General features: G+C 36.9%; 2 protein-coding genes and 1 long non-coding RNA gene across 13 annotated transcripts in view; 1 reads left to right on the top strand and 2 right to left on the bottom strand.

Moving 5' to 3' along the window:
- LOC126725187 (uncharacterized) overlaps nucleotides 1–1,325 on the top strand; it is a 60,752-nt gene extending 59,427 nt beyond the window's left edge. Inside the window, exon 2 of the long non-coding RNA XR_007655343.1 lies at nucleotides 1,291–1,325. This is a non-coding gene — a long non-coding RNA (uncharacterized LOC126725187). The remainder of the gene's footprint in view (nucleotides 1–1,290) is intronic.
- Nucleotides 1–5,580, bottom strand: part of LOC126725183 (ABC transporter C family member 8-like) — a 67,669-nt gene extending 62,089 nt beyond the window's left edge. For 2 of the 5 annotated variants that reach the window (XM_050429730.1, XM_050429729.1), the window contains exons 1-6: nucleotides 5,475–5,579; nucleotides 2,819–4,761; nucleotides 2,415–2,735; nucleotides 2,219–2,305; nucleotides 1,470–2,090; nucleotides 1,163–1,327 (exon numbers count right to left, since the gene is read on the bottom strand). In XM_050429730.1, coding sequence (XP_050285687.1) covers nucleotides 1,163–1,327; nucleotides 1,470–2,090; nucleotides 2,219–2,305; nucleotides 2,415–2,735; nucleotides 2,819–4,761; nucleotides 5,475–5,499 — 3,162 coding nt within the window. In that variant the 5' untranslated portion in view covers nucleotides 5,500–5,579. Of the gene's footprint in view, nucleotides 1–33; nucleotides 340–456; nucleotides 672–771; nucleotides 1,067–1,162; nucleotides 1,328–1,469; nucleotides 2,091–2,218; nucleotides 2,306–2,414; nucleotides 2,736–2,818; nucleotides 4,762–5,474 lie in introns of all 5 variants that reach the window. The other 3 variants (XM_050429728.1, XR_007655341.1, XR_007655342.1) reach the window with 3 other exon arrangements.
- Nucleotides 102–23,885, bottom strand: LOC126725182 (ABC transporter C family member 8-like). Of its 7 annotated transcripts, none has more exons than XM_050429725.1 (12): nucleotides 23,676–23,872; nucleotides 19,423–21,365; nucleotides 19,010–19,330; nucleotides 18,812–18,898; nucleotides 18,088–18,708; nucleotides 17,793–17,957; nucleotides 17,405–17,699; nucleotides 17,089–17,303; nucleotides 16,646–16,951; nucleotides 16,482–16,545; nucleotides 16,126–16,365; nucleotides 15,630–16,036 (listed from the first exon to the last, which is right to left on the bottom strand). In XM_050429725.1, the coding sequence occupies exons 1-12, from the start codon at nucleotides 23,701–23,703 to the stop codon at nucleotides 15,906–15,908; spliced, it is 4,416 nt and encodes a 1,471-aa protein (XP_050285682.1). In that variant the 5' UTR covers nucleotides 23,704–23,872; the 3' UTR covers nucleotides 15,630–15,905. The 7 variants fall into 7 exon arrangements, 4 of the variants coding, with proteins under 4 accessions (XP_050285682.1, XP_050285683.1, XP_050285681.1 ...); XM_050429726.1 differs by lacking the exon at nucleotides 23,676–23,872 and adding an exon at nucleotides 21,757–21,974; XM_050429724.1 differs by lacking the exon at nucleotides 23,676–23,872 and having other exon boundaries at nucleotides 19,423–21,426.
- Nucleotides 23,886–25,447: the final 1,562 nt, after the last annotated feature.

Raw genomic sequence — 25,447 nt, 5'->3', positions numbered from 1 at the left:
GAATTTATTCAAGATGAGAATCAGTAGGCTTACCTTCCATATTTCATCATCAGAGTAAAGACCTAGAGGATCCAAGTTTGTTCGCACACTACCCTTGAAAAGAGTTGGCTCTTGAGGGATGATGCTGAGTTTCATCCTTAAATCCTTCAAACCAATGGAGCATATGTCAAGCCCATCTACAAGAATTTTACCACTTGCAGGCTCTACCAAACGAAATAAAGCACTAATTAGTGTAGTTTTTCCACTTCCTGTTCTTCCCACAACTCCTACTTTAGTCCCTTCTTTGAAAGTGCAAGTGATTTCCTTGATAACTAATGGAGCATTTGGACGATATCTTATCTGAAAACCGACCAAAAGAATGAATAGTTGGAGTCAATTTCATCAGTTACAAGTCAAAATGATTGGGGTAGCCGTGTGAAGAACATTAAGAAACTTATGTCTGACATGCTTCCTTACCTTCAAAGCTTGCAACTCTATCCTACCCATTGAAGGCCAAGAAGATGGTGGCCTGTTGTCCTCCACAATAGCAGGAGGCTCTGATGGTATGTGCATGAATTGTTTGATCCGTTCAACTGAGATGAGGTAGTTTGATAAGTAGCAATACCATCGAGTGAAAAAAATTTGGATGTTTGTTAGTGATAGAGCATAAGAAAGAGAGAGTCCCACAAGTCCTGCAAACCACCCAAGAAAGGAGGAACTATTGAGTAATATTTTTTGATGGTCTGAAAATTCCTAGCTACAGAAATGGACAGTTCTAATGAATTTATGAACCTGGAGATATAAAACTCTTGGGATGCAACACAAGAAGAAAAGCTGCAGTGAAGAGGGTCAAATTCTGAAGTACTTCTATCCTTAAAACTAACCACTCCATGGCTGCATTTGAATAGAAGAAAAGCCGAGCATCAGTATCAATGAGCTTTAGATAGTTCTCAAAAAACTTGACCGCCACGTTAAAAGCTCTAATAGTGACCACTCCAAGTGATGTCTCAGCTGCATAATTCATAACCGGTGCTTTTGTAGTTCCATTTATCCTTATTAGTTCCCTCGCAGAGGGTTGATAATATCCCTTGAGCAAAATCAAAAGAGAGAGCTTTTTCATTATGTTGTTGATGAAAGAGGTTTAACAAATCAAGACTAAAAATGAATACTTATATCTACCTACCTGAACATATTTTGCAGCTACCAAAGCAAGAATGGCGACGATAAGAACTTGCCATGTGACAGAAGCCATAATTCCTATTGTTGTGAGAATTTCAATAGTAGCTGCCACTACAAATATAGTGGAGAAAGGTATGTCGAAATCCAAAATACTCAAATCTGATGAAGCCTGCACGAGAAACAATAAGATGAAAGTGCAAAATGAGAACTGGCTCTGAATAGAAATACCCTTTCAAGCATACAAAATACAGTATAGTTTTTTTTTTTAGTTTTTTTTTTTTTATTTATGGTCGAGAAATAAATAATCTTACTCGGGTCAAAATCCGCCCAACAGGGGTTGAGTCGAAGAATAACATGGGAGCTTTAAAGACAGCATTGGTAAATCCGGTAAAAAAAGCTCTGGAAGCTTTTAATCCAAGATGGGCTGCAAAGAAAGACCTTAGGTAGACAAAGACAGCGCTGAGTGTTGAAATTCCAGTGTAGACTCCAATCAAAATGCCAATAGTGATTTTAGGAATTTGAATCCCCAGAGCTAGCCAGTAAGTTGCAGCAGCCTGAAGAGCAACAAAACCAGACTGAGTTACTATGCCTAAGAAAAGAAGAGGCAATCCTTTTGAGACAATGATATAATCCCAGAATGGCTTCCATCCAACATCATTAATCTCTGTTTCTTCTTCTTCAGTTAGTTGTGCTCCTGGTAGACCATTCACAGCAATCTCCCCCTCACTGTTTTCCTTAGTGAAGCTTGACCCTTGAGACATCTCTGGCTGAACCGTATCTAACTTCTGAGTTTCTTCTTGAGTTTCATCATTTGAAGGACCCAGTCCTGTTATTACATCTCTATGAGCATTCACAAGCTGTTCAAATGCTGTCCCAGCTGTCAAGAGCTCCTCATAGCTTCCTGATTGAGTAATTTGTCCACCCTTCATAACCTATAAAGTTAAGAAACTGAAAATTTTGACTTACAATAAAATGTACATAGATATGGCTAACAAATTTATGCATACAAAAATTAAAATTAAGCTGACTTATTAGAACTTTGTTTTTGGTAAATACTTACCAGAATTTTATCAACTTTTGAGAGAAACTCCACTTGATGAGTCACTAGAATGACAGTTTTCTTTTCAAGAGCAGCCGTGACACAATCCTGCAAATTCAAATTTTTACTTGGTTATGTAAACTTCATCAAAGCTGAGAATTCTTGCTTGTTCCTAGATTTCACACGCATGAAGAAACTTAAGGCAAGTTTATTTTACATTATATAAAATTGCAGCTGTATGAGCATCTACTGCACTAAATGGATCATCAAGGAGATAGATATCGGCATCATTATATACAGCTCGAGCTAGTTGAATCCTTTGTTTCTGTCCTCCACTCATGTTAAGCCCTCTCTGACCTATTTCTGTGAGATCACCATGGTTGAAATTATTGATGTCCTTGTCCAAAGCACATGCTTTTATGGCCTTCTCATATTTAGTCTTGTCCATAGGCTTTCCATATAATATGTTATTGCGAATAGTCCCACCTTGGATCCAAGAAGTTTGAGAAACATAGGCAATGGATCCAAATGCATTAACCTGTTAGTGAGCAATAAAGACCAAAATCAGTGACAAAAAATTCAGTTGCAAAATTATAAGCAATCAGTCAGTTTTTTACTCACTGTCCCAGAAATTTTTGGTATCTCTCCTAGTACAGCATAGAGAAGTGATGATTTCCCAGCCCCAACTGGACCACAAACAGCAACTTTCTGCCCACATCTTATTTCCAAGTTCACATCTCTCAGAGTTGGAATCATTAGTTCAGGATCCCAACTGAAATTGCCTGATTGTATCTTTACACTCTTATCCGACTTCAGAAAGGGGATTCTAAATAATTCGACATTTTTTAGCTCATCATCAAGCAGAAAAGCATTGAGACGATCAAAAGATACCTTCACTTGGATCAAAGAAGAAAGAGCTTCTGGTATCATTCTCACAGGATCTCCCATAGTCCTCAATGATGCAAGAACTGTGAAGATGGTGCTAGCATTTAGAGGGGCACTTCCAAAAATAATACATCCCAAGAAGACCACTGAAGAAATGATGGTTGGAGACATCCAATACAACAATGTGCCATAAGCCTTTGCAAACTGAGTTTCAGCCAACCATTTGAACTCATTTTCGCGGACGGATTCAATCAAATTCTTAAATTTATCTTCCCATGATTGCAACTTTATGATCTTCATACTGTTTAGGATCTCGGAAGTGGATCTCAATCTTTCATCTTGGGCAATCATAAACTGAGTTTGACACTTCTGTAGCATAATTGCGAAAGGCACGTTAAGGAGTCCACATACGAGAAGAGGAACTAGACCTATAAGTGCACCAAGACCCACAACCCATAAAAGAATGCCAATGGCTAGGAAAAGTTGCAGTACAAAGCTCCATGATGAATAGAACCACCAGGGAAATTCACCCATTCTATAAGCATCAACTGCAATATAATTCACTATCTCCCCAGTTGAGTGCCTTCTCCTTCCTAAACTAGAAAGCTTTAACTGCTTTTGGTAGACTGCCACCATTAAGGCTGATCTCATTCTCATTCCTGACCTCCTTGAATCAAAGAACCAGTGCCTTTGAGACAAAGACTCAACTAACTTGGTAACAACTAGACATCCCACAATAGAGAGACCTTCATCCAGGTTCCTCTCATTGCCATTTGCATAATTTACAAAAGCATAGAGTATTAGAGGAGAAACTACTACAGCAATTGTCCTAAGAAATGCACAAATGCCTATGAATATATTCTCTTTCAGGTAAACTTTTGCAATGGCCCGAAGAACCAAGTTCCTGGTATTGTTCGAGTTTGTTTCCCTTAAAAGAGAATCCCATGCATGAGCAAACTTTTTGTAGGCAAATTTGGCTTCATCTTCAGGAACTACGGGGGGGATGTCATCAAGAGCCAATCGTTTTGAGTAGCCCAAGCTAAGTAAACTATTAATCCAAGAAAATGTCAATTTTCCCAGAAAACTAGCCTGGTCTAATTCTATTTGCTTTTTTTCAGCCTTTTTGGCTAATAGAGGTTCAGATAGATTATTTTCTAGATTATGTTGAGAAACGAAGTGAATTAGGTTCCCAAGGGCACAGAGGAAAAGTAGAAAGTTAATAGACCAAGGCACTATGTCCAAAATTTCAATTCTATGTGTTCGTAGTAGAATTTGGACATTCAGAATTGAAATCAATACAAAAGAGAAGGCCCACCAAAAAGAGTTTAGAAGACTGATCCATTTGGACCATTGAGAAAGCAGGGAAACTGTAAAAGAGATCCAAACTATTCCTCTAACAAAGTAAACCAACCAGCTCATATGAATGAATTCGTCATTTTTGGCCATTAGATTCCATAAACCCACACTAAAATAACAAATGCTACAAAGAGCACAACACAGTGAAACTACCACCAAGACCCAATCTTTTCTACTACTTCTTGTAGAACATTTTCCTATGATAGCTATGATCAAAAATAGGTAGAAAGCACATAGGAAGAATAGGTCTACACCATCTACAATTGTTCGTTGAAGGCAGTAAGAACCCAAATAAAGTTCTTCACAAATCCATGAGATGCCCCCTGCATAAACATCAAAAGAGAAACCGTAAGAACAGCGAAGATTCATGCTAGAAACACAGGAAAGTTGGAAAAATCAAAACAAATAAAATAGTGATGCAAAAGTAAAAGCTAATGAGTTTGCCAAGAACACGTTAAGCAATTCATTGACAACAAAGCAAGAGAGAACAAACAATTGAAGAAAAAAAAAATTAATGCAATAGGACAAAGAACTGAAGAAAAAATTTTAAAAGAATATTTAAAATGGTAACTCATTTATTGCTTGAAAAATTATTGTACATGCCATAATAGGAAACCTTTTTTTTTTTTTTTTTTAACAGACGAGCATGTCCAGACCTTTTGGCCTTTCTAATTATTCCCTAGGATGTATGTAATTCCCTCATCTCACATGCACCAAGTTATTAAAATGAAGAATCCCATAGGGGTGGCCCTAATATGCTAGTATGATGTTTCAAACCCAAGATCTCATAGATATCATGAGACCTTAGGAACTACTAGCGGTTTGCATCAATCTAAAATGTCTTACAACGAACAACATAAATTCTTTACTTAATTGTAGAAGAATAAAATCTATAACCCAACTTTTCCATCTTTTATAAAGAAAAGAAAAAAAAAACTTCTATAACGCAACTCACTGCAACACATGCTTACTTAATGGTTAGTAAGGGGAAAGGAAACAAAAAAACATTCACACAGAGAAGGAAGATTGCATGTACCAAGTGAGCTCCCCAAGGAAATCATTGCTGGAAGAATTTCTATGGTTCACTTGGCACCTCTAGTAGCGCACCAGCCCACTTATTATGTATGAAGTCAAGAATAAGAAGTGCCCCCACGTAGCTTCCTCGTAGCATATTCCCATCTAATTAAAGCTGTCAGAATCATCAAAGCTCAACCAGTCACTCCCTTGTCATCATTTTTTTTTCATGTTTGGCACATTTATTTCTTTGTCTGATTGTGTGTCATTTCCTTTCATTAATCATTCTAATAAAACGTGGAGGATGAGATTATTCATGACCAGTTCAATACGTCTATAACTTCAATAAATAAATTTAAATATATATATATATATAGAGAAATGCTATGTCTACAACATTTCTACAACATTTTTACAACAAATCCTAAGTGGCAAGTTATTACTGGTTGTTTTTGTTGGGGCAAAAAAGTAATCTTAGTGTTAGTTTTAAATTTGAACCAATAACAACTAACCACCCATGATTTGTTGTAAAAATATTGTAGACGTAGCATCTCTCATATATATAAGTCCATACAAATCTCCAACTCTTCGTTTTCTTTTTCTGTTTGGGTAGTAAGAGAAATCTTTAACCAAATAATTGGAACTGTCTAAGGTACTTTAAGCCTTCTTATTGAACAAAAAACGTTTATGAAAAGTTATTTAATACTTCAAGCTTTTTTGGGTAGAAAGGGAAATCATTAAACAAACAATCAGAACTGTGAAAGGATTGAAGTCTTCTTTTTGAACATAACCACATCTTTGGGAAATTATTTCAAAGACAACAAAGTTCCTTTTGACTATATTAGGGAATAAATTCAACACATTATTGCACTGACTAATAAAGCATAAACAAGATTATCGTTTGTAAAACAATTGAATTCAATACAACTATCTTTGAATTTAATCCGAGAATCTAACGTATTGCACCTAAAAAATTCATACCTAAGTCTTAACTTAAATTCAATACTTGAAGAGCAATGCTTTATCCTCTTGCTTGAACCTTAAAATATTTTATAATATTTTCAATGAAAATATCTAGAGTTCTCTCTTTCCCCAATATATATTTTTTAAAAAATTATAAACAAGACTCAATACTATGTTTTTCATTTAATTTATCAATTGTGACTTGTGAGTTAATTTTTTTAATGAGAAAAAAGACTTTATAAACGACAAACCAGATTACACAGATCAGACTCCTTAACCAAAGCAGCCTCTAAGCAGGGAGGGCAGCAACCAACACCAAAGGACCCCACAAAATTATAATTCAAAAGACCATTTTGCAAAACAATGAGCTGCACCGTTCTCAGCTCTAGAGACCCAACTGAAGGAAACTCCTTGAAAGCGAGAGATGATGACAACTATATTCTTTTCTTTTTCTTTTTGATAACCGAAAAATGGGTAGAGGGGGACGATCCGTGTGGTTTCCCTACCTGGGCGTGACCATAGTAGTACCCAACCCGCTCCTAGGCGAGACCCCATACTCCTGGTCCATGAAAAACTCACTTATTATTCTTTAGACCATTTTGGATAAAGATGGGATATAAAGAGCACCAATACACAGCTAGTTGTTTGAGGCTCGAACTCCAGTCCTGAGACTTGAACTCAAGTCCTAAGCCTTGATGGCCCAGTATCCTACCAACTAGGCCACCCGAATGTTGGTTATAACAACTATATCCTGAACCATAATGGATACTGTGGGGTCCGACAACAGATGGGCCAGATCCACCTATTCACAGGAATACTTAAGGCCCAAGCCGAAGAGGATAATAGTCCCAGCCCAATAAACGCAAAGCACCAATGGGCCATAGAAACCGCCGAGGAAGGTACAGTCCTCGGCTAGCCCAGAGCTACACTAAGCAAAGGGGTAAAAGCGGCATAGGGATAATCTTGTAAGAAATCTAAAATATCTAGGAAAGGCTGCCCAAACTACCTGCCCTAGACGGAGCTTTGCCTCTCACAGAGTCGTGTCTCTTAGGCCTACTCAACCACTCCCAACAACTCAGGTCTTAAACTGATGGGACAAGTGTCAGGCTAGGAAAGTTCGACCCTACACGTGGACGAAGGAAATTGAATGCATTCTAATATAAAAGGAAAATTTGCAACCTAAAGGGAGTCCGGAGGAAAAAGGACCAAAAAAAGGGGTGAACACCTCTAGATCATGCATGAACAACTTAATAAAACCACAGCCGAGTAAACATGACTTAGCCTTTCGATCCCACTCTCTACAAATGATATTGTACGGGTCCATTTACGTGCGAACCCAACCCTACTGTGGTCCAACGCAAATCGTGTCCTTACAATTGGCGCCGTCTGTGGGGAGGCTTGCATGTTAGCTCGAGCGGTGGCGAAGTTGAGCTTCTGTCGAACAAGGGGCTATGAAGGTGCCTATATCACCGGCGACATATTGCTGATATTCCAACATAAGCTCTTACTAGGGGCTACGTTCCACGTTGTCAACGACAGGGACAAGCCTAGGGGCTTCAAACACCAGGCCAGCTCCCCCCACCTTATTCGAGGAGCTAAACCTTCAGAAAACGAGCAAATAAAAAGAATCATACAAGTTTTGGACAGAACCAAGGCCTTGCATGGTCCTCGGACTCAAGCCTCTGGGGAAACCAACTACTTAAAAAGGAGAATACAAGTTTTGGACAGAACCAAGGCCTTGCATGGTCCTCGGACTCAAGCCTCTGGGGAAACCAACTACTTAAAAAGAATCATACAAGTTTTGGACAGAACCAAGGCCTTGCATGGTCCTCGGACCCAAGCCTCTGGGGAAACCAACTACTTAAAAAGAATCATACAAGTTTTGGACAGAACCAAGGCCTTGCATGGTCCTCGGACTCAAGCCTCTGGGGAAACCAACTACTTAAAAAGAATCATACAAGTTTTGGACAGAACCAAGGCCTTGCATGGTCCTCGGACCCAAGCCTCTGGGGAAACCAACTACTTAAAAAGGAAAATACAAGTTTTGGACAGAACCAAGGCCTTGCATGGTCCTCGGACTCAAGCCTCTGGGGAAACCAACTACTTAAAAAGAATCATACAAGTTTTGGACAGAACCAAGGCCTTGCATGGTCCTCGGACCCAAGCCTCTGGGGAAACCAACTACTTAAAAAGGAGAATACAAGTTTTGGACAGAACCAAGGCCTTGCATGGTCCTCGGACTCAAGCCTCTGGGGAAACCAACTACTTAAAAAGAATCATACAAGTTTTGGACAGAACCAAGGCCTTGCATGGTCCTCGGACTCAAGCCTCTGGGGAAACCAACTACTTAAAAAGAATCATACAAGTTTTGGACAGAACCAAGGCCTTGCATGGTCCTCGGACTCAAGCCTCTGGGGAAACCAACTACTTAAAAAGAATCATACAAGTTTTGGACAGAACCAAGGCCTTGTATGGTCCTCGGACTCAAGCCTCTGGGGAAACCAACTACTTAAAAAGAATAATACAAGTTTTGGACAGAACCAAGGCCTTGTATGGTCCTCGGACCCAAGCCTCTGGGGAAACCAAGTACACAAAAGCGCCATCGGAGCTCCCTAACTCCCAGTCGACTGCTCGGATAGATTGTTTATAAATCATCAGCCTTGGACGACATTCACGCGCTTATCACAGAATGTCCAACTGATATCCCGGTTAGTTTCGTAACTTTGATTTATTACAAATTATCGATATAATGCCTGATAGTGATGACAAATGAGATTTGATTAGATTATGCTTCAAAGTAGCTTTATCACAAATACTCTCTAAGCAACACATACATAGAGCACATTCGTTCACAGAGTTGTGTTGCCCACTAGATCAACGTTTAAAACATGTAAATCAATTTCCATTTTTATTACGATAAAGAAATAGTACAGTGTACAAATGAAAAGCTGGAATCAGCCCACGTCCAAGTTTACTACATAAGCAAGAAAAGAAAATACAAGAAAGCTGGAGAAAGCCGAGGAGGTATGTCGGAGGAAAGGTTGGCTACAGCTCCGAGACCTTATTCTTCCCCCGCACCCTTACATGCCCATAACTCAGGCAGCCAAAAAGACCCAACTTGAACCTGACACCGTTGAAGAAAAGGTGCAGGGAGTTGAAGGTGATGGGGCTTTCTCTAAATATACACCTGCCGCAAAGCAGAGGCGCTGATGGAGGAAAACCCTTCTTCTGCCATACCAAAGTGCTGGCATGAACAGAGCCTGCTTCGGATTTTGGCTAAAAGAGGGAGAGACGCCATTCTCCCTCGGTGGAGATGGAATACTCTCCTGAACTTATGCTTCCTGTGCCCATACCTTACTGTTATGAGCCTCATGAAGACACGGCGCTTCTGCGGCGGAGACACTTCTTTCTTCCTAACCCTCACTTTTAACATGTTATGCCAAGAAGGGAGAACTCCGGATATGGAAGCTGTGATGTGGGAGAAAATCTGAAGGATTTGTGCGTATATAAAGCAACTTTCTCTGCTTCCCATTTATTGGAAAAGACAAGGTGATGGCAGTCAACTCATGTGGCGTCCCGAGAAACGCTATAGACAAAACAGTCTTGGCTCAACTTCCAACATCAACTGCAACCACAAGATTAAAGAACCTCGTAAAGGCGCACTTCGGTCATCGTGACATCAAAGGGTACCACGTGGCCAGAAGTTGAAGAAATATCTCTTAATTCATGGGCTAGGTGGATTCGTGGCCCCGGGGCCACTTTGTTTAAGGGCCCAGGTACTTTGGCCGACGCCGAGCAGCGGCCATGGCCGAGGACAATCACTGTTGGGCACCTCGGGAAATGCTCAAAGATAGGGGAAACCAAGTACTAGTGCAGACATTAGTCCTGGACAGAACCTAAGGCTTGCATGGTCCTCGGACTCAAGCTAAAAGGGAAAACCACGTACTAATGCAAACATTGGTCTCGGACAGAACCTAAGGCTTGCATGGTCCTCGGACTCAAACTAAAAGGAAAAATCAAGTACATAGGATAAAACGCGTAAGTCCTGGACAGAACCCAGGTTTTGCAAAGCCCTCGGACTCAGGTTGCTTAGGAAATCAACTGCCTAAATGAAGAAACTTCTCGGCTTAAATACTGGAAAAGGTTAAGGCTCGCGTGTCATGGAGATGGCAGAACAACCTAATGATCGTCAACCTAAAGAGGCCATTCATCCGGTGGGTAACACGTCCTCGGATAGCTACTTCTTACATCTAATCGGAGCATTTAATACCCATCACGGCTAATTTTAAGATAAGTCTCATTCCACATTGGTCGGATTGCCATGTTGAATAATAATTTTGTTAAAGTTATCGTGACATCTTTTTAGGAACGATTACCCTGGCCTTAGTTACCATTAATTCAAATACCATATTATTGTGCCGAGCAGCGTGAATAAACTTATAAAACATGAAAATAGAACATGTAAAGTAAATGAATAGTAACTTTTATTAATATGGAAAATTGTTACAACGTACAAAGAAGGGCTTAAACAAGCCTATACAAGAGTGAACTGTCAAAATAACACTAGCATCCGCAGTACAGATAAGTAGATAATCAGCTGCCCTTTAAACTCGCCTTCAAAGCTTTTTCGATTTCTGCCTCAGTGCTGTTCATATCAGGAGAAGATCCTTATACAAAAATAATGAAGGAGAGGGAAGAAGAATTGGAAGACATGGAAGCACTTCAACAAGCTCTTGTTGCTGAAGAAAGCAAGGGGAAAAGAAGATGGAGGACATGAGTAGGAAGGAGGAGAAGAAGAGGGAAGCAATGAAAAGAAAGTAAAAGGAGCAAAAGAGGGAAAAGGGGAGCCATATTAGGTATGCTCATGAAAGAGCGAATGGAGATGACAAGGGAGGTTTTTGACTCAGTCACACCGGAAGTGGAGTGTGACGAGTCCCTGCTTCGGATTTTGACTAAAAGAAGGGGGAGGCACATCTTTAGTCTTTGCCATCCTTGCCCCGACCGAGCCATCTCGAGTTTCGTTAAGGTATGGTGTTTCTGGGAAAGGAGGGATTCATTCATGGTTGATCACTATGGGGGACGTGTTATCGAATGAGGAATAACCAGATGGAAGAAGTAGATTCTGAGAAGAGTCTAAGGGATTCGCATATGAGAGAATCACCTTCTTGTCTTCTCTCATTATATAGGGGAAAAAGACAAGGGTACGTGACACGCTCCAATCCTCTAAGAAATCTACTAGTAAATGCAAAACCGTTTCGTTTCTCCAAGCTATCCGTAACCGCTAGAGTTAAGAGGCCTCGTAAAAGGAAGACATTAAAAGCGCACTACGGCTAACCAAACGAAATAAGCGCATCACGCGTAAGTCAAGGGAAATATCTCGTAGACCGGCGCATTCCTTGGGGAGGTGAAAAGTCGCCGACGTTGATCAAGGGCCGAACTTAATGAGCCGCAATAAAGTCTCGGTATTATCAAAACCCACCTTTCCAACCGAGGAGTTGGATAGCAGGGTTTTGAGGGGCTATTGTGGGGCCCGACAACAGATGGGCCAGATCCACCTATTCACAGGAATACTTAAGGCCCAAGCCGAAGAGGATAATAGTCCCAGCCCAATAAACGCAAAGCACCAATGGGCCATAGAAACCGCCGAGGAAGGTACAGTCCTCGGCTAGCCCAGAGCTACACTAAGGAAAGGGGTAAAAGCGGCATAGGGATAATCTTGTAAGAAATCTAAAATATCTAGGAAAGGCTGCCCAAACTACCTGCCCTAGACGGAGCTTTGCCTCTCACAGAGTCGTGTCTCTTAGGCCTACTCAACCACTCCCAACAACTCAGGTCTTAAACTGATGGGACAAGTGTCAGGCTAGGAAAGTTCGACCCTACACGTGGACGAAGGAAATTGAATGCATTCTAATATAAAAGGAAAATTTGCAACCTAAAGGGAGTCCGGAGGAAAAAGGACCAAAAAAAGGGGTGAACACCTCTAGATCATGCATGAACAACTTAATAAAACCACAGCCGAGTAAACATGACTTAGCCTTTCGATCCCACTCTCTACAAATGATATTGTACGGGTCCATTTACGTGCGAACCCAACCCTACTGTGGTCCAACGCAAATCGTGTCCTTACAGATACCATTTACATATTTATGTTGTCCTCTTACTAAAGACTATCCAATTAATGCTATCAAAAAAAAATTATTTTTGCTAAAAGGTTTGGCTTACCTCTAATACTTTTTTAACTGGACATTTCTTGTTGTTTTAAATATACAATGGCAACTGATAGTGGGTTTTAATCTCCACCTTTCATTTAGTTAGTGGGTGATGTAGCAGGTTCTCATTAAAATAAAATGAGATTCAAGTTAAAAAAAGTACCGGAAATAAGTCAAACTTTTTACTAAAATGCTATCAAAAGATTTAATAGTCTATATAAGGTAAGATTAAAAAAATAATAATAATAAATAAAGGATTACTTTCAAAACCTTCTCCAGTATTCCCGTGTGTATTAAAAATACTTAGTATTCTTCAAAATAAAAAACTTTTAATGAAAAAAGAAAAAATTTGAATTTTTTTAATTATTTTTTTTATATTTCTTATCAAAATTTTCCTAAAATTTTTTAGTAATAAATGTTCTAAAGGCACCTGTTAACTAGACCTATAAATAAATAATGCGACAAACCACTTATATGAATATTATTAAATTGAAAAGGTTAATGGATGCCCTAAGAGCATTGATTTAAGAAATTTTTTATGAAAAAAGTAATTAATTTTTTTTTTCAGCTTTTTATATTTTCCATAAAAGTTGTGTTTAAATTTTTCTAAGCTTATTAACAATTGCCCTAAAGCACTCATTAACATAACCCTTATTAAATTATCTAAGAAATATCTAATTTTTCAAAGTAATCAAAAGCTAAGACTCCTTCAAATTTCTGATTGCAATGATTCTTTTGCTAATTAATCTCATTTGTTTATAATTGGTTAATTCCTTACGCTCTTTCCAACATCACAAATCCTTATACTCTATCTAATTGCAATGATTCATTTGTTGACTAATCCCTATGCCTTTTTGTGTGGCATCTCCAACCCTAATTTGCCAATTCCAATCCTATTTTATAAGACCACACCTTTAAATACTCCCAATTAGGGGGGGGGGGGGGGAAGTGAATGAACAAAAAATTTATAATTAAAATACTCTGTTAATAATAATAAAAAAGAACAGAAAACCCAAAAAATAAATAAATAAGACAAAATCAAAGGTAGCACCTAACATAGTGGAGTTTGAAGAAACCTAACTTAGACATATTTGTCCAAATATTTTTCAATAATTTTCTCTCCAATTTGGGGATATTGTGCTTTGGTGGACCCAAGGTGAAAACTCTTAGATCCCACCAAATCCCTTCCATTTTTCACTGTCAACCAAATAACCACAAACCTCATTTTTCTCTCCTCTTTTTTCTCCTTTATTTTTCATCCCTCCAATAATCACTCCAACCAAATGGGGTTTAAAGTCTACTCAAGCGAGGATTAAAGTGTTCTTTATCATTATTATTATTATTTGAAAAACAAACACACACACAACAGAGAGAAAGAGGTTTAAAGTATTCTTTAGATAGTAAGGAGAGGAGGGAAAATCTAGTAATACAACAAAATGTTTTAGTTGTAAAGGGTTTTAGTATAATATTTTATTTTATTTTATTTGACCTATAATAAGCTAACACCTCAACTCTTGTAAAAATGTGAGATATTAACAAATCATAAGTAGTAAATTATTATTGATTCTAATTTGAACCTCTCACTAAAATTACTTTTTTTGCACATAAAACTTAAAATTTGTTGTGAAAGTGTTGTGGGAATGTTACGGACACAGTATATCTCTTTATTATAACCATAAAACAACTAAGTGGAGTTCAAGGTTAGAACCACAGACATGAGACATTGATTTATTTTTTAAACACCTTCGCGAGGGAAAAATCTTGTATGCAACGTTATGAGATCCACGTGGCATGTGGGGTTCCACATGCACAGGAGATACTTGACATTGATTTCACTCTCGTATGTTGTTCAATATTCAAGCAAGAATCTCGCTCGAGCAAGAAATTAAGCCCACAAACCCATAAGAAGAACTCATTTTATAAAAAAAAGAGTATCAAGGAAGTGTTGTTGAAGTGTGTGCTATTAAAGCCATTACAGTAGAGCTTGGTAGCTGTAGAGTCAAGCAGAGAATATGAGAGATGAAGAGGCAAGGTGTGGCTTTGTGAGTAAAGCAGTCCAGCCATTGTTTTTGGGCAAGCAGATTTGAGATTTGAATGATAGAGCTTCTTTAGTATCCTCATGTCATAGTCAAAAAGATCATTAAAAAAACTCATGCCAAGTGCTTGATAAAAAAAATATCCATTTTTATTATCACTCTAATTTCAATACCACATACTGTATTTGAGAGATTAAAACCAGGTAACATTTTTTCCAATCATGGAGGATCTTTAGATCTTCTAGAAATTCTGGCTTTTGCAAGCGGGGAATTCGTGGAGTAAATCACTATTGAAAGATTGCAGAGATTCTGGACACACAAAATCCATTAAATTAGAAACAATTACAATAGTCAATGACTCACAAAACTTCTAGCCCTCTGAGGACAGTTTGTAACTTTGTATATATGTGTATAATATTGGACCAAATTAGGAATTGGCATATTGGAACATGAATTTCTGTTTCTTTATTCTAAGTTAAATTCACTGGTATTAGGGAATGGGAGGAACAAGTAGAGCTTATTTCATGATGACAATATTATACTAGAACAAGCCACTTCATGCTAGTGTTGTACTTATCATGATGTTAATATATATCTTTATGTTAAGTGTTAACTAATTGACTATTACCTATCGTTGAGCCATACAGATCGAGGGGTACCTCTGTCTCTCTCCCCAATTGGAGAGAGTGCAGGTTCAATACCGGAGTTCTAATTTCCTTGAAACTATTTATAGTAGAACTATAACTATTACCCTTTCCATTGTGTAGATTAGTGAAGCCATTTTTCCTTTTTTTTTTCTTTTTTTTTTAAACGTTTTTTTCAATGTTGATCAAAAGTGTCAAATTATTTTACCTTCCTTTGTATAGTTTATAGGCATAATGAGCCTACAATGGACAAGAAGAAAAATATTTATGTATAAGAGTATATTGGTAACAAGGTGAAACACACTTCAAAAGTTGCACACCTATAAACAATAATGATGGTATATTATCCAAATATTAAAATATGGCATTGCATCTTTTCCCATAGCCCATAGGCAAATCCGCTTACAAAATAGAAAGTATCCCGGGATTCTATATACTAATCAAATATTGCAATAATTTCACAAAGAGTCTTATTTTGTGATGACACCTTAGGATAACATGTGTTACATGTAATCACCTAAGTGTGCTTTAAAGTCACATAAAAATCACTCATTTTCATGCCAAATGTGTGCTTTATTTACTTTATTTATCATTATCTACATTATTGTAGATATTTGTTGAAATCTTGGTAGGAGTTCCTCCTGCTGCTGGACCAGTATTCAGCTACAAGCTTAGCGAAGGAGGAGTTAGTCTCAAGAAGCTTCGAAGGCTCATCATATTCTATAAGTTTCCCTGCAAGACCAAACCAACTCAGATTAGCATAAATTGAACTGGATTCCTTCTGTATGTATAAAGGAAAGTTGGAAAGTGAAAAAACATACCATAGGAGAGGACCATGACCATATCACTATCAATAACAGTAGGAACTCTATGAGCTACTGTTATCACCGTGCATTCCAAGAATTCCTGCCTGATAATTCTCTGTAGAATGGCATCTGTTGCAGAATCAATGGAAGCAGTAGCTTCATCAAGAACTAGAATTTTATTCCTTTTAAGGAGGACTCTACCGAGGCAGAAGAGTTGGCGTTGCCCGGCACTCCAATTTTCACCTTCATCACTCACTGTTGAATATATCAAAGTTAATGAGCAATATTATCCATATTGCCTTAATAACACTCCATAGAAATTGACATGTTTCATTCTTCTAGTTAGTTCTAAAAAAGAATCATAAACTGACCTGAAGAGTCGAGCAGATTAGGTAGGCTGCTGATTGTTGCCTTAAGCTGACACTTCTCAAGAGCCTATAAATGAAAATGTGAGTTGGGTTGCTCCAAACTTGGAAAGAAAAGAAGATAAAATATTACAAAAGAATTTGTTCAAGATGAGAATCAGCAGGCTTACCTTCCATATATCGTCATCAGAGTAAAGACCTAGAGGATCCAAGTTAGTCCGCACACTACCCTTGAAAAGAGTTGGCTCTTGAGGGATGATGCTGAGTTTCAACCTTAAATCCTTCAAACCAATGGAGCATATGTCAAGCCCATCTACAAGAAGTTTCCCGCTTGCAGGCTCTACTAAACGAAATAAAGCACTAATAAGTGTAGTTTTTCCACTTCCTGTTCTTCCCACAACTCCTACTCTAGCCCCTTCTTTGAAAGTGCAGGTGATATCCTTGAGAACTAATGGAGAATTTGGACGATATCTTATCTGAAACCCAACAAAAATAATAATTGGTGTCAATTTGATCAATTTGAAGTTGAAATGATTGAGGTAGCGATGTGAAGAACACTAAGAAACTTATGTAGATAAAGCTAAATGGGGGTATGTATGACATGCTTCCTAACCTTCAAAGCTTGCAACTCTATCCTACCCTTTGAAGGCCATGAAGACGGTGGCCTCATGTCCTCCACAATAGCAGGAGGCTCTGATGGTATGTGCATGAATTGTTTGATCCGTTCAACTGAGATGATGTAGTTTGATAAGCTGCTATACCATCGAGTCAGAAATATTTGGGTTCCTGTCAGTGATAGAGCATAAGAAAGAGAGAGACCCACAAGTCCTGCAGACCACCAAAGAAAGGAGGAACTATGAGTAATATTTTTTGACGGTCTGAAAACTCCTTGCTACAAGAAATGGACAGTTCTAATGAAGTTATGTTACCTGGAGCTATAAAACCCTTGGGAAGCAACACAAGAAGGAAAGCTGCAGTGAAGAGGGTCAAATTCTGAAGTACTTCTATTCTTAAAACTAACCACTCCATGGCTGCATTTGAATAGAAGAAAAGCCGAGCATCAGAATCAATGAGCTTTAGATAGTTCTCAAAAAACTTGTCTGCCATGTTAAAAGCTCTAATTGTGACCACTCCAAGTGAAGTCTCAGCTGCATAATTCATAACCGGTGCTTTTGTAGTTCCATTTATCCTTATTAGTTCCCTCGCAGAGGGTTGATAATACCCCTTTGAGCAAAAGCAAAAGAGAGAGCTTTGTCATTCCGTTATTGATGAAAGAGGTTAAAGAAATCAAGACTAAATATGAATCATTAGATCTACCTGAACATATTTTGCAGCTACCATAGCAAGAATGGCTACAATAAGAACTTCCCATGTGACAGAAGCCATAATCCCTATTGTAGTCAGAAGTTCAATACTTGCTGCCACTACAAATATTGTGGAGAAAGGTATGTCGTAATCCAAAATACTCAAATCTGATGAAGCCTGCAAGAGAAACAATAAGATGAATGTACAAATTGAGTACTGGCTCTGATAAAAAAATACCCTTTCAAGATACATAATACAGTATAGATTTGTTATTTTTTATTCGTGGTCGAGAAATAAATAATCTTACTCTAGTCAAAATCCGGCCAACGGGGGTTGAGTCAAAGAATAACATGGGAGCTTTAAAAACAGCATTGGTAAAACCGGAGAAAAAGGCACTGGAAGCTTTTAATCCAAGATAGGCTGCAAGGAAAGACCTTGCATATACAAAGACAGCACTGAGTGTTGAAATTGCAGTGTAGACTCCAATCAAAATGACACTAGTGATTTTAGGAATTTGAATGCCCAGAGCTAGCCAATATGTTGCAGCAGCCTGAAGACCAATAAAACCAGCCTGAGTTACTATGCTTAAGAAAAAAAAAAGCAATCCCTTTGAAACAATGATATAATCCCAGAATGGCTTCCATCCAACATCATTAATCTCTGTTTCTTCTTCTTCTGTTAGCTGTACTCCTGGTAGACCCTTCACAGCAATCTCCCCCTCACTGTTTTCCTTAGTGAGGTAAGACCCTTGAGACACCTCTGGCTGAACCGTATCTAACCTCTGAGATACTTCTTTAGTTCCGTTATTTGAAGGACCCAGTCCTGTTATTGCATCTCTATGAGCATTCACAAGCTGTTCAAATGCTGTCCCAGCTGTCAAGAGCTCCTCATAGCTTCCTGATTGAGTAATTTGACCACCATTCATAACCTGGAAAGTTAAGGAACAGAATACTATTAGATATGGGAAACAAAAATTTATGCATACAAAATTTAAAAATAATCTTAACTTTTAGAATTTAGTAAATACTTGCCAAAATTTTATCAACTTCTGAGAGAAACTCCACTTGGTGAGTCACTAGAATGACAGTTTTGTTTTCAAGAGCAGCCATGACACAATCCTGCAATTTCATATTTTTTTTACTTGTTTAAAAAACTACATCAAAGATGAGGATTCTTTCTTGATCCTAGATTTCACATTCACGAAAAAACTTGAAGCAAGTTTCTCTTACATTAAATAAAATTGCAGCTGTATGAGCATCTACTGCACTGAATGGATCGTCAAGGAGATAGATATCAGCATCGTTATATACAGCTCGAGCTAGTTGAATCCTTTGTTTCTGTCCCCCACTCATGTTAAGCCCTCTCTGACCTATTTCTGTGAGATCACCATGGTTGAAATTATTGATGTCCTTGTCCAAAGCACTTGCTTTTATGGCCTTCTCATATCTAGTCTTGTCCATAGGCTTTCCATACAGTATGTTATCTCGAATAGTCCCACTTTGTATCCAAGAAGTTTGAGAAACATAGGCAATGGATCCAAATACATTAACCTGTTTGTAAGTATCAAAGACCAAAATTAGTGATTAAAAAAAAAAAAAAAAAAACAGCAAAACTATAAAATATCATTTAGTTTTTGACTCACTATTCCGGAAAGTTTTGGTATCTCCCCTAGTACAGCATATAGAAGTGATGATTTCCCAGCTCCAACTGGCCCACAGATGGCAACTTTCTGCCCCCATCTTATTTCCAAGTTCACTTCTTTAAGAGTCGGAATCATTATTTCAGGATCCCAACTGAAATTTCCTGATTGTATCCTTACACTCTTATCTGACTTCTGAAAGGGGATTCTCCTTATTTCATCATTTTTTAGCTCATCATCAAGCAGAAAAGCATTGAGACGAGCAAAAGATACCTTCACTTGGATCAAAGAAGAAAGAGCTTCTGGTATCATTCTCACAGGCTCTCCCATAGTCCTCATAGATGCAAGAACTGTGAAGATGGTGCTAGCATTTAGAGGGGCACTTCCAAAAATAATACATCCCAAGAAGACCACTGAAGAAATGATGGTTGGAGACATCCAATACAACAGTGTGCCATAAACCTTTGCAATCTGTGCTTTAGCCAACCATTTGAACTCATTTTCGCGGCGGGATTCAATCAAATTCTTGAATTTCTCTTCCCATGATTGCAACTTTATGATCTTCATATTGTTTAGGATCTCGGAAGTGGATCTCAATCGCTCATCTTGGGCAATCATAAACTGAGTTTGACACTTCTGTAGCATATTTGCGAAAGGCACATTAAGGATTCCACATATGAGAAGAGGAACTAGGCCTGTAAGTGCACCTAGACCCACAACCCAGAAAAGAATGCAAATGGCTAGGAAAAGTTGAAGTACAAAGCTCCATGATGAATGGAACCACCAAGGAAATTCACCCATTCTATAAGCATCAACTGCAATATAATTCACTATCTCCCCAGTTGAGTGCCTTCTCCTTCCCAAACTAGAAAGTTTTAACTGTTTCTGGTAGACTGCCACCATTAAGGCTGATCTCATCCTCATTCCCGACCTCCTTGAATCAAAGAACCAGTGCCTTTGAGACAAAGACTCAACTAACTTGGTAACAACTAGACACCCCACAATAGAGAGACCTTCATCCAGGTTCCTCTCATTGCCATTTGCGTAATTTACAAAAGCGTAGAGTATCAGAGGAGAAACTACTACAGCAATTGTCCTAAGAAATGCACAAATGCCTATGAATATATTCTCTTTCAGGTAAACTTTTGCAATGGCCCGAAGAACCAAGTTCTGGGTATTGTTTGAGTTTGTTTCCCTTAAAAGAGAATCCCATGCATCAGTAAACTTTTGGTATGCAAATTTGGCTTCATCTTCAGGAACCAGCGAGGGAATGTCTTCAAGAGCCAATCGTTTGGAGTAGCCCAAGCTAAGTAAACTATTAATCCAAGAAAATGTTAATTTTCCAAGAAAACTAGTCTGGCCTAATTCTTTTTGGCATTTATCAGCCTTTTTGGCTAATAGAGGTTCATTTAGATTGTTGTCTATATTATGCTGAGAAACAAAGTGAATTAGGTTCCTAAGAGCACAGAGGAAAAGCAAAAAGCTAATAGGCCAAGGTACCATGTCCAAAATTTCAATGCTATGTGTCTTTAGTAGAATTTGGACATTCAGAACTGAAATAAATATAAAAGAGGATGCCCACCAAAAAGAGTTTAGAATACTGATCCATTTGGACCGTTGAACATGCAAAGAAACTGTAAAAGAGATCCAAACCAGTCCTCTAACAAAGAAAACCAACCAGCTCATATGATTGAGTTCATCATTTTTGGCCATGAGATTCCATAAACCCACACTAAAATAAGCAATGCTAGAAAGAGCACAACATAGTGAAACTACCACCAAGACCCAATCTTTTCTAATACTTCTTGTAGAACATTTTCCTATGATAGCTATGAGCAAAAATAGGTAGAATGAACAGAGGAAGAATAGGTTTACACTGTCTACAATTGTTCTTTGAAGGCAGTAAGAACCCAAATAAAGTTCTTCACAAATCCATGAGAAACCCCCTGCGTGTACATCAAAAGAGAAACTGTAAGAACAACAAAGATTCATGCTAGAAACACAGGAGAGTTGGAAAAGTCAATGAAATAAAATAGTGACGCAAAAGTAAAAGCTAATGAGTTTGCCAAGAACACATTAACTGCAAATCATTTATAACAAAGCAAGAGAACAAACTGAAAAATAAAAATAAAAAAGTAGAAAGAATATTCAAAATGGAATTTCATTTATTGCTCTACAAATTATTGTACATGCCATAATAGGCAACAGTATGAAAAGTCTTACAACAAACAACATAAATTCTTTACTTAATAGTAGAAGAATAAAATCTATAAACCAACTTTTCTAAGAAAAAAAAAAAAAAAAACATTCACACAGAGAGGGAATGATTGCATGTACCAACTGAGCTCCCCAAGGAAATCATTGCTGGAAGAACTTTTATGAGCTCAACAATAAGAGGTGCCCCAAGTAACTTCCTCCTGGCTTATCCCCATAAAAGCTGTCAGAATTCTCAAAGCTCAACCATTCACTCCCTTCTCATAATCATTTTCATGTTTGGCACGTTTATGTCTTTGTCTGGTTGTGTATCATTTCCTTCTATTAATCTTTTTTTTTTTTGGTTCAAAGGAAATTGATTTTCAAAAAAATATTTTTAGTATTTACTGGTGTTTGGGGCAACTAAAAATATTGGTCAACGGAAATCAATTTTTGATTGGCCGTAAAATTATGACACTTGTGGCGGAAATTGGTTTACATTTTATATTCTGTAAACCATTTTCCACTTCACCCAAAGCTCATCAACCCAACCTCCATCCACCAGTCAGTCATCCAACCACTACCCCCGCTAATGTCCCAGGTCACCAGCCACCGTCAGTCACCAGCCACCACCACTGTTGTTGGCCAGTCTTCGCCATCACTATTCGCCTCTGGTCTTTGCCATTGCCAGTGGCCGTTGATCTCTGCCACCATCGGTCTAGCTGCTGCCAGTCTCAGTCACCACCAGTTTTTCATTGCATTTCCGAACGCAACCAAATACTTGAAATTATTTTCTAAAGTATTTTTTGGAATGCATCCAAATGCTTAAAAAAAAAAATTTATTTTACACACAAAACGTGACAGATTAGGTTGTTCAAGACCAATTCAATAAGTCTATAACTTAGCAATAAAAAAAATTATAAAAAAATACAAGTCCATATAAACCTACAACCCCTCGTTTTCTTTTTCTTGTTTGGGTAGGTAGGTAAATCATTAACCAAACAATTAGAACCGTCTAAGCAAATTAAAGCCTTCTTATTGAACAAAAAGGTTTATGAAAAATTATTTAATACTTCGAGGTTTTTGGGTAGAAAGGGAAATCATTAACCAAACAATTAGAACTGTACCAAAGGATTGAAGTCTTCTTGTTGAACACAACCACATCTATGGGAAATTATTTCAAAGACTTATCTGTACATTAAGTTCCTAATTAAATTCAACACACTGTTGCATTGACTAATAAAGCACAAATAATGTTATTTTTTCAAGGACAAATAAATTCAATACAAATTTGAATTTAATTGGAAAATCTAATACTATATCTAAGTTTTACCTTTAATTCAATACTTTTTTTTTTTTTGATAAACATTTAATTCAATACTTGAAGAGCAGTCTTTTCTCTTGTTGCATCAATAGTGGGTCTCACCTTAAAATTATTTAATGAAATCCTTTATTACTTAAGAAGAGGAAACATTACCTTGAATTACTAAATAATTAATCAAACATTTATTGGCCTTTTAAAAATTATAATAATAATTCTATAGTTGGGAGAGTGAAGATTGAAATCTTAAATGTTTATGTTGGAAATATTAAAATATGTCAGTGTCAATTTAACTACAAGATTTTTGGTATTTATTGGCCTCTTCATAAGCCAGTGCCGGCTCAACCATAGAAGCAATGGATGCAATGACTTAAGCCCCCAGATAAAAGAAGGCCCCAATGCAAATTAATTCCAGCTCCTTCACCTAGGAAAATAATTTAAGGCGCCACTAATAGAAATAAATTGATATGAAGGTAGAAAATTAGGCCCCTTTGTAACCGACGGTTTATAAAAAAAAAATTAAAGCCCCCTTTCCCAAAACATAGAAATGGAAGAGATAATGTTCCTATTTAAAATCTGAATTAATAGCTTTGTAAATAACTTCATTGATAGAAACTAACATTTATTACTTGAATCTATAGGAAAAAACAAACAGAAAAAAAAAAAAAAAAGCATTCTCTCTTCATCTTAAATCTCAAGAAATCAAATATAGTACCGATTAGTAATTTTTTTCCCTGCTCACCTTGCTTCTCTCTAGTCTCCATCTTCATTCTATTTTTATAGCATTCTTCGTTGTTGGCTAGCTACTCTTCTTTGATCTTCATTCAGGTTTGCTTCTATTTGCTCTTCCTTTCTTTTTATTCTTCTTGCTACAAGGTTTTTTTTTTTTTTACTTGTTGCCGAGTTTCACTGATTTGGGTTTCTCTCTTTTTTTTGTTAAGGAATTGGAATGAAACACTCTCTAGTCATAGTCAACACCCAGAACATTTTACTAGACTTTTAAAATTTTTAATATTTTTCTACAAAGTACAAGTTGTACATGTTTATTGTTTATAGCTGGAAAGCATTCCACCTTTTTCTATGCTATGAGTTATCATGTCAATCAGCAATAGTTATCCAAAGTCAGAATTCATGTGAATTGCAGAAATTTTTTTTTTTTTTTTTTTTTGAGAAACGTGAATTAAAATTTGCAGACTATAATTACATGTTTACATAAGCATTCAACTTTATTTTAGTGCTTCTATTTTCAACCTACATCGTCATCAAGTCTTTTTTTTTTTTGGTTTTTTTTTTTTCCCATCCATTTAGAAAGTCATTAATTTGTTATAGGTAGAGTGTTGTCTTAATTTAATAAAATTATAAGTTTAGGATAATATATTTTGTATTAAAATTAATTTGTTAAGCTATGTGATAAATAATTTTTTATTCCATAAAATTAATAATTTTTCTATTACAGATCATTTTTTATTTTAATTACAAATTATTACTAAAAGATTAAGTGATATTAAAAGAAAATGTTAATAAAACTTAAATGTAAAAATTTAATTAGTAATTTTGTATCTCAAAGAGAATGATAAATAGATACTAAATATTAAAAAAATTTAAATTAAGTAAAAATTGTCTAATTAATATTTAAATAATTAAAAAATTCTACTTAAAATTTTCGCCTAAAACCCCCAAATTTGTTGAGCCGGCCCTGCCATAAGCCGGAGGTAGCAAGTATCTTCTTAACTGTGAAACACAACTACGTGCATCAGCAAATATTTATTGGCCTGTCAAGCAATCATCTGTGAGTAGTGATCCAAGTTGGGCATACCAGAAGCTATGTTATCAGAGCATCAGCATATTTACCCATGATGTTAACAACTAAAGAAGTCGCAAGATGTAATGATTGTAATCTATCCCTTAAAGGCCCATAACTCAACTAGAACAATACCTTTTATTCTGGTAATAATGAACAAAATTAATTATCTTATGCAACAGATAAAATTGTATGTTACATTCTTATCACATGTGGCAACGGAGTTAGGATTTCAATTCAGGGAGAATAAGATTAAAATAGAAAACTAGATGCAAAATTATCTAAAGATATTAATCAATAATGATTAATAACAAAATAAAAAGGCAATTGTAAACAAATGTAACTACAAGTATAAATGTCATGTTATTAAAACAAAACAAAACAAAAATAATCAATCATAGTTACTAACAATCAAAGTAAGAAATTAATGTGAGTTTTAATTATCTCAACTAATAAAGTCTTTAATGATTGAATAAGAGATTTAGAGTTCAATCTCTACTTACACCAAAAAGTGATTAGTGTTTTAAATACATAAATTTAGACATCTAATTTAATTTCTTAAAATAAATCAATCTAAAACTGTTAATTAAAGATTGTTGAAATAGTTGACTTGATTTATGAAAAACAAAATGATGGGACCATGAATGTCGGTTGCATCAATCATTCATAATTAACTATTTTCGCAATCTGTGAAATTTATTATATAAAAAATA

Source organism: Quercus robur, chromosome 5 (assembly GCF_932294415.1).
Source record: "Quercus robur chromosome 5, dhQueRobu3.1, whole genome shotgun sequence".
Lineage (NCBI taxonomy): Eukaryota > Viridiplantae > Streptophyta > Magnoliopsida > Fagales > Fagaceae > Quercus > Quercus robur.
This window is presented reverse-complemented; position numbering and strand designations above follow the sequence as displayed.

Excerpts from the sequence above, each read along its gene's own strand:
- LOC126725182 (XM_050429724.1), bottom strand. The coding sequence starts at position 21,411 with ATGAATCTTTGTTGTTCTTACAGTTTCTCTTTTGATGTACACGCAGGG. Across the intron at positions 17,304-17,404 it reads CAAGGGTTTTATAGCTCCAG|GACTTGTGGGTCTCTCTCTT; the intron begins GTAACATAACTT and ends GGTGGTCTGCAG. Across the intron at positions 16,366-16,481 it reads TAATCTGCTCGACTCTTCAG|TGAGTGATGAAGGTGAAAAT; the intron begins GTCAGTTTATGA and ends TATATTCAACAG.